At 44.2% G+C, this 13074-nt stretch overlaps 1 protein-coding gene across 3 annotated transcripts in view; it reads right to left on the reverse strand.

Annotated features, from left to right (window-relative positions):
- SIMC1 (SUMO interacting motifs containing 1) overlaps positions 1 to 13074 on the reverse strand; it is a 126709-nt gene that overhangs the window by 85212 nt on the left and 28423 nt on the right. For all 3 annotated transcript variants that reach the window (XR_005747941.1, XM_040344467.1, XM_040344468.1), the window contains exon 3: positions 9590 to 9813. Coding sequence is in view for 2 of the 3 variants with exons in the window: in XM_040344467.1 (XP_040200401.1) it covers positions 9590 to 9813 (224 nt within the window). In the remaining variant the exon portion in view is untranslated. The remainder of the gene's footprint in view (positions 1 to 9589; positions 9814 to 13074) is intronic.

Here is a 13074-nt window from a genome sequence, read left to right on the forward strand (position 1 = left end):
TGGGGTTGGGGGCTCACATGAGCTGTCGGTGGGCTCAGGGCTTGTGGTCCACAAGAGAAGCAGGTCCTCAAGTCGGAAGTAAAAGGCAATAGAAAATGGCCTTGCTGATGCAGTCCCCAAAGAAGTTCAGGGACTACATATACAGATCCTGTCAGACAACACCATGGCGGTGGCCTACATAGACAGGGGGGCACCAGAAGCAGAGTTATTCAGTGCCTAGCAGGAAGCATTCCAATATGGGCAGAGCTCCATATTCTATCCTTGTCCGCAGTCCACCTAAAGGGGACTAACACGGTAGCGGAAACCAGGTATACGAAGCGGGGTGGGGATTGAACCCAGATAGCTTTAAAAGATTTCTACTATCCTGGCATTCCTGCAAGGAGTGGACAAGGGCCTAGCTGTCAGTACCCTCAAAGTTCAAGTTGCCACACTGGGGGTATTTTTGGAAAATTCTCTCATCAGAACCCCTAGTGATCAGATTCTTTAAAGCCCTCACCCGGTACAGACCAGAAGCTGTCCAAAGTGGGACTTATCGGTTCTACAGGCTCAAGCCAGGGAACCTTTCAAATCCATTAATTTAACCTCCCTGAAACCGATTACCAGTACTTTGAAAACTTTTTTTTTTAGTGGCTATAGCAACAGTTTGAAGAATTCATGAGCTGCAAGCCTTGTCAATCAATGAGCCATTTTTTTTTTTCAATTGTCAGACAGAATTGTTCTGAAGACCAATCCTAATTTATTGCCGAAGGTCGGTTCAGTCTAAAATCGGGCTCAGGAGAGGATTCTTCCTACGTTTTGCTTGAAGCCATCGGGTAAGAAGAACTCCATACCTTGGATGGTAAAAGCGCAGTCTTAAGTTACCTGAAAGCCACCAAGGACTTAAGGCGTTTAGATGCATTGGTTTCATTTGCTGGTAGTCTCACACACACACACACACACACCTGGATTGTCAAGAATGCCCATCTCAGAGGCCTATTCCCTTACAGCAGTGGTCTCAAAGTACCGGCCCGCGGACCAGGCAGGGCGGAAGTGGGGCCCCCAGGCAGGGCGGAAGTGGGGGGAGCAAAGAAAAAAAAAAAAACTTTTTTTTTTAACTGGCGCCATCTGGTGGTGAGCCGTTGGTATTACAAGTTAAGCATTACAAGTTAAACAGCAATTCTAATGTAATTTTACACTATTTTCACTGCCATCTTCTTCCCTCTAATTAGAACCCCCAAACATTATATATTTTTTATCCTAACACCCTAGAGAATAAAATGGCGATTGTTGCAATACTTTGTTACGCCGTATTTGCGCAGCGGTCTTACAAGCGCACCTTTTTGGGAAAAAAATTACACTTTTTTTAATTAAAAAATAAAAAAAAAAACAGTAAAGTTATCCCCATTTTTTTTTTTAATATTATGAAAGATAATGTTACGCCGAGTAAATTCATACCCAACATGTCACGCTTCAAAATTGCGTCCGCTTGTGGAATGCCGACAAACTTTTTTACCCTTTAAAATCTTCATAGGCGACGTTTAAAAAAATCTACAGGTTGCATGTTTTAAGTTACAGAGGAGGTCTAGTGCTAGAATTATTGCTCTCGCTCTACTAATCGCGGCGATACCTCACATGTGTGGTTTGAACACCGTTTACATATGCGGGCACTGTTCGCTTCTGCGCGCAAGCTCGTCGGGATGGGGTGCGTTTTCTGGCTCCTAACTTTTTTAGCTGGCTCCTAGATTCCAAGCAAATTTGTCAAACCCTGACTTACACCAGTACTGGTGGTAATAATGCGCTCGCTGACACCAGTGCTGGGGGTTAATAATGTGTTCGCTGACACCAGTACTGTTGTTTTTGAAGTTTGAAAGTTTGCATGCGGCCCCCCATGGCATATGAAAACGTGTCTTGTGGCCCTCAGGTAATTTGAGTTTGAGACCCCTGCCTTACAGGCAAGAAAAGTCCAGTTGGTATTCGGGCTCAGTCTACAAGAGCTTTGGCAGAAAAAAAGCTGGTGCCACCCCCCGAAAACAAATCTGTAAGACAGCTACATGGACGAGTGACAACCTTAACCCATCATAGGTTAGACCTCCTGATGGCTGAGGACCAGGCTTTCGGTAGGAAAACCATAGAGGCTGTTGTCCCACCCTAAATAGGGCAAATCTTGATTATACTCTCGGGTGCTGTCCTGAAAATACGTCTTGGGAAAATTCAAGTTAGAGACTTACCAGTAACTTGTTTTCCCAATAGTCTTTCAGGACAGCAGTAACCCGCCCTTTATTCTGTTGCTGCAATACTATGATACAACTGACTGCTTATGTGTTGCGGATGGAGGTTCTCTTCAAAACTGATGGAAGCAACATGGAGGGCTCCTGATAAAGATTTGATGAGGTGTTTCCTGTGGGAGGAGGAGCCATGATCTCTCAGGTGCAGTCCTGAAAGACTATTGGAAAACAAGTCACCTGTAAGTCTAACTTGAATTTTCTTCCCCATTCTGATGCTCAGTTTGAACTTCAGCAAGTCATCTTCACCACATTTAGAAGTTTAATGTATTGAGATGCTGCCATGTAATTGGCTGATTAGCAGTGTTACCAAGCAATTGAACAGGGGTAGCCAATAAAGTGAAGACACACACACACCAATGAATGAGAAATTTGACACAAGGAGAAAAGCAGAACTCAAATAGATCATTTGTATCAAATATAGTTTAGAATTTACCACCACCAAATGTATTGCACCACCATGGCATTGAATATACCACTTAACAGCCGAGCCTCTTTCTGAGATTTGGTGTTTACAAGTTACATTTTTTTTTTTGAAAACTTTTTTTCTAATAACCTAGAGAATAAAATATAATATAAGTATTTGCGCAGCGGTCTTACAAGTGCACAAAAAAAAAAAAAAAAAAAAACACACCGTTTAGTAACTTGATACTCCAACATGTCACGCCTCGAAATTGCGACAAACTTTTACCCTTAAAAATCTCCATAGGCAACATTAAAAAAATCTTCCCCTCACTCATCTCCATACCGAATAGGAGAGCGGACACGATCGCCTTCGCCGCTGCCGGCAGCTCAGGGCACCAGAGCGCGGTGGGAAGGGGGCCCTCTCCCGCCACAGATGAAAGATCTTGCGTCAAATCCGCCACAGAAACCACTTTTATCTGAAAGCGGCCAACTTGTTGAAAATACTGAGCTATAACGATATCCCTCAAACAGCCAACGTACAACAACGTTAATCATGCACATATGTCAATTTCAGGTGTGACTTTAATAGACAAAAAGTAGTGCAGGAACCAGTTTTGCAAAACGGTGCAGCAAAGTCAGCGCCGGACCAATTGGAACGGTGCAATTGCTGGCAATAGGCTGTGACTTGTCATGCGATTTGAACACTGTCAAATAGCATGACAAATCATTCCAATGTGAATGAGGACAGGATAGCTCCAGGCAGGCATCAAACATATCCTTCAGTCTCACACATTTGTAAACCGGTCTATGGTCCCCCTAGACGTGTTTTTTTTTCTCCCAGCCCTCTTAAACAGCTCACTGGCCGCAGCCGCAATCTGCAGCCATCCAAGCAGCTCACACTTGAGCACCAGGCCCGCAGGACAGACCGCAGCCTAAAACATCCGGCCTCCCACCTCTTCCTCCTGCAGGTCTGCCAGCCACCGCACTCCCCAGAGTGCCACCCAAACCAGCAGTAGGCCCCCGGAAACCACACAGAGGTAGGTACCCACTGCCCACGGCTGTCCGAGGCTCTCAGGATAGTCCGCGGCTTAGTTGCAGGCCGACATGGCCATCCACTGCTCCAGCCCCTAATTTCGGTCTCCATACCTCCCACCAACTGGAGCGGGCCCGCCGGCTGTCTCCTTCCCTGGAGCCCCCCCGGGCCGACGGCTGTCCATCCCCAGCAGTTCCATCCGGCGGCCATCTTGGTACAACCGGCCAAGGAATCAGAACACCCTATCTCTCACCTCAGTCACCACTCCCAGATTTTGCCACAAGTTCTAACAGGAACCAGCGATCAGCAGAGAACCCCCCCCCCCCCAGGCCACTCACAACAAGGAAGCCGGAAGGACGGAGGACAGGCCGGTAAGTAGCAGCCATAGTGCTACACCCAAGCACTGTCACCCCTACACCACCCCCACCCCTGCCGCACAGTCTATTACCTCCACCTGAGGATCATCAGCATCACGTTGGACTAGCGGCTCAACTTTTTAACCCACAAGCAGGCAAGGACCCAGGCCTCTGTCACCATAGTAAGTTGATCAAGGGATAAACGCGATTGCCTCCAGAGGGATCAGGAAGGAATTCCCCCCCCCCGGCTGCAGCATATTGGCCGCGCTCGGCGGGTTTTTTTTCGCCTTCCTCTGGATCAACTTTGGGGGGGGGGGGGGGGAGGGTCGGTTTAGGGGCCCACCCTCCCGATCATCATCAGCACATTTCACCAGATAATTACCGCCATCACCAGTGTTACCGCCGCTAGCCATCCCATCATCGTCGGCGCTTTTGTAACATGCTCAACATGAAATATTCAGCAAAAAACATCCGTGGCCTAAGGAACACCTCAACATTACCAGATGCAATTCAAAAACTACTACGGAAAGAACAACTTCTAAGAATCGATCGACGGTCAAACAGAATGGCACCATCTCAGCCACACCTATCATGCGCCCTGATCAACACAAGATCCGCAGTCAAGCAGACAGGAAATCCACTACTTCATCACCCAACACAACCTAGATTGCCTTTTCATCACAGAAAGCTGGCCAACATTGGATTGTAACACCATCCTAGGAGAACTTCTGCCAGAGAATTATGGTATCCCAGCCGAGAACAGAACTGGGTAAAGAGGAGGCCTAGCAGTGATCTACAAAATCTCACCTCTCACCAAACCAGACCTACAGAGCTCATTGCCGTTCATGGAAACACTTACTCTGCAACTCCAAACACCCCAGGACATGGTCCACATTAGGGGTGCAACGGATCAAAAAAACTCATGGATCGGATCTATCCTCGGATCAGGAGTCACGGATCGGATCATTTTTGGATCAGCAAAAAAAAAAAAAAAAAAAATATTTATGAAAAGGACGTATTCAAGTCTGGGCTCTAGCTGGGCCAATGGCTCTATATGGTAATGTCCACCATTGCCCCCCCACTCGTCATCACTGTTCCAGACCAGTCCAACATTGCCCCCACACTAGTAAAGAACACCGAGTCCCCGTCCTTCATAGCGGCGCTCACTGTTCCCCCTCAAGCTCCACACGTTCATCCCCATTCCCAGAGCGCCGCCAAGACAGCCAGCCAATCCGGGCAACTGATGGTTTAATACCCATATTATTATTATTATTATTATTATAAGTGCTGTTAAAATATGACAGTGCAATGTTAAAAACTAAAAAGTGTGTGTTTAACCCTTTCATGCCTATGTATGACATTTGGTGTTTACAAGTTAAAATCCATATTTTTGGCTAGAAAATTACTTAGAACCCCCAAATATTATATATAATTTTTAGCAGAGAATCTAGAGAATAAAATGGCGATTTTTGCAATATTTTATGTCACACGGTATTTGTGCGGCGGTGTTTTAAACACAACTTTTTGGGAAAAATTAACTTTCATGAATTTTAAAAAAAATGAAAAAGTAAAATTAGCCCATTTTTTTTGCATAATGTGAAAGATGTTACGCCGAGTAAATAGATACCAAGCATGTCACGCTTTATAATTTCACGCACTCGTGGAATTGCGACAAACTACGGTACCTAAAAATCTCCATAGGTGACACTTTAAACTTTTTACGGTTACCAGGTTAGAGTTACAGAGTAGGTCTAGTGCTAGAATTATTGCTCTCGCTCCGACGATCGCGGCGATACCTCACATGTGTGATTTGAACACCGTTTTTATATGCGGGCGCGACTTCCGTATGCGTTTTCTTTGCTGCGCAAGCTCGCGGGGAGGGGGGCGTTTTTAAAAAAAAAATAGTTTTCTTATTTTTTTTTTTTAGAATATTAAATTGTGTTTTTTTTTTTTACATTTTGATCACTTTTATTGCTGTCACAAGGAATGTAAACATCCCTTGTGACAGTAATAGGTGGTGACAGGTACTCTTTATGGAGGGATCGGGGGTCTAAAAGACCCCCGAGCCCTCCTTTGCACTTCAAAGTATTCAGATCGCCGAAAACGGCGATTCTGAATACTGTGTACTTTTTTAAATCCGGCGCCATTGACAGCCGAGAAACCCGGAAGTGACGTCATGACGCCGCTTCCGTGGTTTCAATGCGGAGACTGAATCAAAGCCGTTTACGGCTTAGTGTCAGTCTCCGCCTGGACACAGAAGGCGGCGGATCGAGGATCGGGTCTCCCGGTGGGACGGGAGGCCCGGTGAGAGCGGCGAAGGGGGGGGGGGGGATGTCCCCTCCCGCTCCTCCGGCATAACAACCAAGCGGCTTTTAGCCGCATCGGTTGTTATGTTTGGATAGCCGATCGCCGGCTCTAAACAACAGTACAGGCATCATCCTGGTATAACCCCCGAAAGCCGAGGACGCATATATGCGTTGCGTCGGCGTGAAAGGGTTAAACAGTTAAATATGCCAGCATTGGACTCCGCAGATACCTCCAGTCTACAACTTAGCAATCACCAACACTTGCGTAAAAGATAATATTCCGCTATAATCTAGATTTTCAATAAACCAGAACAAAAACCTGAGTGAACATGTGTAGACGCATTTTGAAGCAACATACTATTGCAAAGCAAAACCCTCTTTGTCATTTTTGTAGTCAGTGTGTAGAAATTGCAGTTTATATTTCAGACACTAGGGGGAGTTGCTGAATTTTGACAGATGGTAAAGCAGACATGCATAGCTATAGGGAGTTAATAGCTTTGAGCTGTTATTTGTTATTGCCGATCTGTGATTGGTTGGGGTGGAGCAAGATGGCCGCCGCACCGGAGCTAGGCCGAAGCCGGGGACTTTCCTGAGGCCCCTTACCCTGGACTGATCACCATGCAATCAAATTCAAAATAACCACCAACACCATCTTCAAAAAAAAAAAAAACTGTTATCACACTGGACAAGATCCCAGAAGAAACTCCACTCGGAACACTTCAAAATTACACTATTAAAACAAAACGTCAAGGAGTGGAAACACTCAAACCCCATTAACAAATCATTACCACAGACATAGTCGCTCCAAAACGCAGAGCGCTCATCTGTAAAAACAACTTTGGTTGGTTCAACGACGCTCTCACATTGAGGCAAGAACGAAGAAGTGCGGAAGGCGCCTGGAGAAGAAACTCAACAAAAAAAAAGGAAAACCACAATTACAAATCAATCACTAAGAAATAGCAAAGAAATCAAGGCAAAAAAAAAAAAAAAAAAAAAAAAAAAAAAAAACACACACTTTTCAAACATCCTCGCAAAAGCCCGGAACCGTCCCTGGGAGCTCTTCAACCTAGTAGCTCAGACCATGAATCCAGCCTGCCTAGAGGCTCCAAATTATGAAACAAGATTTTTGCAATGAATGATCGGATTTTTTCAGCACAACACACACACACACACACACACACACACCTAAAAAGGAAATACAAATACTCTTCAATCAACAAAATGTACACTAAAGCCAATTTCCAGCAATACCACTAAAAATATAAATCGGAAGCCTGCGAAACAGTACATCGCTTAATGACATTCCCACAAAACGCCACCGCCCATCTTGGGACAAACCATCACCCCTAGCACCAAAGTCAAAAGCCTCGGAGTCATTTTTGACTCCGACATGACAATGGATGCACAAGTAGGATCAGTGGATCTCAACCATCTTCTGCTACGAAGACGCGTTCCTTCATCCCGAAAGACAGCAGTAGTGGTTGGAACAATTATCAACTCCAGGCTCGACTATGCAAACTCCCTTTACCTCAGACTCCTAAAATACCAGATTGCTCGTCTACAAGTCGTCCAAAATACAGCGGCACGACTGGCAACAGAAAAAAACCCTGGGAATCAATCATTCCCTCCCTGAGGTCCCTCCACTGGCAGGCCGTAAAAGACCGAGTCACATTTAAGGCCCTCTGCCTGAAGCACAAATGTGTACAAGGAATCGCCCCCCCAATATTTATGTGAGAAAATAAAATACCACAATACAATCTACTACAAATCCCCAAGGCCCGCTACAGGACCAAAAGGTGAACGAACATTTGCAGGCCAAGGACCTTGACTGTGGAACGCGTTACCAACTTTCTCACCCACAGGACCTTTCAGGTTAAAACCGGTCCTTTCCTATCTGCCATCAGCACCCTGAGTTGTGGGGTGCCTCAGGGCTCTGCCCTGTCACCATGGCTGTTTAATGTGTATCTTCGGCCGCTTGCGAGTCTGCTGGACACCCATGCAGTGTTTAATCGGTTGTACGCAGACGATGTCCAGTTAGTCGTTGACAGCCTATCCAACCCTGCTCCTGGCCTGCAGCTTGCTTCCTGTCTATTAGACATCAAACAATGGATGGATCGCAATTCCCTTAGTCTAAATGCTAAAAAGACAGAAATTCTCATCTCTGGACGCATTGATCCAGCTGTCTTTTTGGGAAACTGGCCCACGAGCCTTGGGCTGTGTCCGGTTCCAGTGAATCAAGTCTGCGTCCTGGGGACAATTTTTGACTGTAATCTGAATTGGATACCCCAAGTCAATCAATGTATCCACAATGCACTGTATTACATCAGGTGTTTGAGAAAGGTCAAAAATTTGTTTTCTCAGTACCACCGGAAAGTCTTGGTTCAATCTCTCGTCAACTCCCGGATTGACTTCAACAATATTGTGTATTTGGGTATGCCTCTAAAGTGGCTGAGGAAAATCCAGCTCGTCCAGAACCAGGCCACTAGACTAATCTCCGGCTTAAATAGGCGGGAGCATATTACCCCTACCCTGCGATCACTGCACTGGCTCACTGTGGTAGATCGCATTGAGTTTAAGGCTCTGTCTCGCCTATCGCGCTTATCATGGGACGGGCCCACAATACCTGAATTCCTTGATAACGCGATACACCCCTGCACGAGGACTTAGATCACTTACAGCTGGTCTCGTCACTTGTCCATCTGCTCGCCTGCTTACCTTCGGGGGTAGACGCTTTTCTGTGAGAGCAACGGCCCTATGGAATAGTCTCCCTGTTTCTATCCGGTCTCTCCCCTCCATTATGGCCTTTCGTAAAAGGATAAAAACTTGTTTTTTTTGAGGGAAAAGCAGGCTGAGTCACGTTAGTTTTCCCTGTTGTTCCTTGGTAGTTTGTTTTTTTGTGCTCTCCTTTTTTCTTTTCCTTCTATTTTCTTTCCCTGACTTGATTTTATCTATTTACAGGTATGTCTTCTGCGCTTAGACGCTTCCCTGACGGGTCAGTATTTGGCGCATTACAAATCCATTAAATCAATCAACTAACATCCAAACGGAAGTTAAACACCAGGCCTTCAGGAAAAAAATAATTCAAGACCCACCTATTCTGAAGGTTAAATAGAAGGAAATGGATAACAAGCGCCTTGAGGCGATTCAGTTCGCATTTGTAGCGCTATACAAGTTATTCACTCAGGACTTAAGGCAACAGAGAAATAAAAAATAAAAACAAACACTTACTTTTGCATCTTCATTAGGATCATGTAAGCCTCATGCTTGATTGCCTGCTCCTCCTCTCCCAGCAGTATGGACTGGATGACATACATGACAGTGTCTTTAGGTGGGTAATGCTCAGCAGTTACAAATTCGGAGAGGAAATGTAGTGTGCCCTGGTGGATGCTTTCTTCCCTTGTATTGTTCACAATACTCATACGACTCTGAGGTATTGGCTTTTGAGTCTTGCTCTGCAATAGGATACACATGACACCAATGCTAAAGCTTTAAACAGTTTAATGTTGACTAATGACCATTACAGAAGAAACCTATATTACTGCAACATTTTCAAAATTAGTCATTGGGTAGTCCGACTAAAAATGTAATATTCATGTTTATTTTAAGTCTGTGACACTACTGAAACCCACTGGACCAGCAACTTTGCCAGGCAACTGGCATTTTCAGATTCAAAGCTCAATGGCAGGCACCATTTTCCTCAATTCAAATCTATTAACTGCTTGTCGACCAGCGCACAGACAGGCTATATATATATATATATATATATATATATATATATATATATATATATATATATATATATATATATATATATATATATATATACACACACACACATATACACACACACACACACACACGCGACGCGGCATTGGGGACATGGGCACGCAAGCCCGAACGCAGGTCCCACGGACTCATGTCCGCGGGCATACCCATCATCTCACGGAGAGGAAGAATGGGGAGATGTTAGTGTAAACACAACATCTCCCTATTCTGCATAGTGACACTGTCACTGATCGTGTTCCCTGTCATCAGGATCAGCGACATGGCAAGCCACACCATGTAACAGTTAGAAGGGCTCCCCAGGTCACTCAACCCCTTCAGCGCCTGCTACAGGTTAACCCCCTTCACTGTCAGTGTAATTTTTTTTTACAGTAATCAGTGCATTTTTATAGCACTGATCACTGTAAAAATTACAATGGTCCCAAAGTGGTGTCAAGAGTCCGATGTGTCCGCCATGATGTCGCAGTCACGATATAAAAAAAAAAAAAAAAAAAAAAAAAAGCCATAAAACTACCTTATTTTGTAGACGCTATAACTTTTGCGCAAAACCAATCAATAAACGCTTATTGCGATTTCTTTTACCAAAAAATATGTAGAAGAATATGTATCGGCCTAAGCTGAGGGAAAAACAAAAAACAACGTTTATATGTTTTTCAGGGGTAATTATTACAGCAAAAAGTAAATATTGAATTTTTTTCAGTTACAGGGACAAACCATTTAACACTGACAAGGGTGCTTATGCTTACAAAAAGGATTGATGCAACTGCTTAAACAGAGTATTAGCTGGAGTTAAGTTTTAGTGTATCCAACTGCTAGTACATACAACACTTCATCCCCACAGATTAACAATGCTACTGTACAAAAGGTGCCCCTGTGATTTACCCAGACAGATCACCAGGTGAAAATAGCCTTACAGAAAACAAATGCAGCCATCATAGCTAATGATCGGCAAGCTGCAACATTTCATTTTTGATTTGGGGTTTAATACAGCGAATGCATTAAGGTGAAAAAAAAAATAGAGGTACACACACACACACACACACACACACACACACACACATTAAGCCATAACATGGTTATTTCTCATCGCTGTCCTGGATTCACATATTTAGAGAACTTTGCCAAGGAAGAGTGGGCAAAGATATCCAAGGCAAGTAGTGCCATGCCAATACAATCCTAACCCAAAAGCCTGCATATTTATGCAACCATATTGTAATTTTGTTTTTCCCCCATTAACACATTTTCAATTGAATTGCACAGTTTATAGGCGAGACTGAAGTTGGAAAAAAATTGGATTTTAAAATCCTTCTCAGTCGTCCATGGACAGACACAGCTTCCTTAAATCTTGACTTGTGGGTTATGTTCCTGTTCTATAGGAGAGGACTAGGCAGAACATGTTAGATATTTAAATCACGTTACTTTTAACAGCCCCGCACAGGGGGGGCAGTCCCTTTCAGACATAACCCTCCACCCTGCAGTCAGCAGCTCAGTTCGTAAAAAGCAGTACAAACTTAGAGGGGTGGGTGCTGTGTTCGTCCATGGACGAAAAGGATTTTACAGCAAGTACAAAAAGAGAAAACTCTAATTTTCTCTTTTCGTCCATGGAAGGACCCAGCTTCCTTAACCACTTCCCGACGGCCGTACGACTATATACGGCCGCCGGGTGGCTCTACTTCTCTGGGAGGCCGTGTTTTTACGGCCGCCCCTTTTCGCGTTCCCCGCGCGCGCTCCCGAGCGCGCAGCGGGGAACTGCTGTGCTGGCCGTGTCCCTTGGACACAGCCAGTCACAGATCGCCGTGAACGGCCAATCGGAGCGGCTGTTTCCTAGGCGATCTGTGCGGCCAATGAGAGATGATCTCATATGTTTACATACGAGATCATCTCTCATTCCCGGCTCTCGCAGACAGCGGTGCTGTCAGGGGAGAGAGGAGACGGATCTGTGTCTCTTGTACATAGAGACACAGATCGGTCACCCCCCCAGTCACCCCCCTTCCCCACAGTTAGAACACTAATTAGGATACACATTTAACCCCTTCCTCACCCCCTAGTGTTAACCCCTTCCCTGCCAGTCACATTTATACAGTAATTAGTGCATATTTATAGCACTGATTGCAGTATAAATGTGAATGGCGCCAAAAATGTGTCAAAAGTGTCCGATGTGTCCGCCATAACGTCGCAGTCCCAATAAAAATCGCAGATCGCCGCCATTTCTAGTAAAAAAAAAATAATAATAATAATTCTGTCCCTTATTTTGTAGGCGCTATAACTTTTGCGCAAACCAGTCGCTTATTGCGATTTTTTTTTTTTTTTTTACTAAAAATATGTAGAATACGTATCGGCCTAGACTGAGGATAAAAAAAAAAAAACGTAAAAAAAAAAAAATTGAGCTATTTATTATAGCAACAAGTAAAAATATATTTTTTTTTTCAAAATTGTCGCTCTATTTTTGTTTATAGCGCAAAAAATAAAAACCGCAGAGGTGATCAAATACCACCAAAAGAAAGCTCTATTTGTGGGGAAAAAAGGACGTTAATTTTGTTTGAGCCACGTCGCACGACCGCGCAATTGTCAGTTAAAGCGACGCAGTGCCGAATCGCAAAAAGTCCTCTGGTCAGGAAGGGGTTTAAGTGCCCAGTAAGGAAGTGGTTAAAGCTTGACTTGTGGAATGTCCAAGCAGTGTGTGTGTGTGTGTGTGTGTGTGTGTGTGTGTGTGTGTGTGTGTGTGTATGTATGTATGTATGTATGTATGTATGTATGTATGTATGTATGTATGTATGTATGTATATATATATATGTATATATATATATATATATATATATATATATATATATATATATATATATATATATATATATAAAAACACGCTGGGAACAGCAATCAAAAAAATGAACTTCACCCCAAACAGAGCTCCTCAATGGAGGAGTTTCAA

The sequence above is a fragment of the Rana temporaria genome, chromosome 3 (assembly GCF_905171775.1).
Source record: "Rana temporaria chromosome 3, aRanTem1.1, whole genome shotgun sequence".
Lineage (NCBI taxonomy): Eukaryota > Metazoa > Chordata > Amphibia > Anura > Ranidae > Rana > Rana temporaria.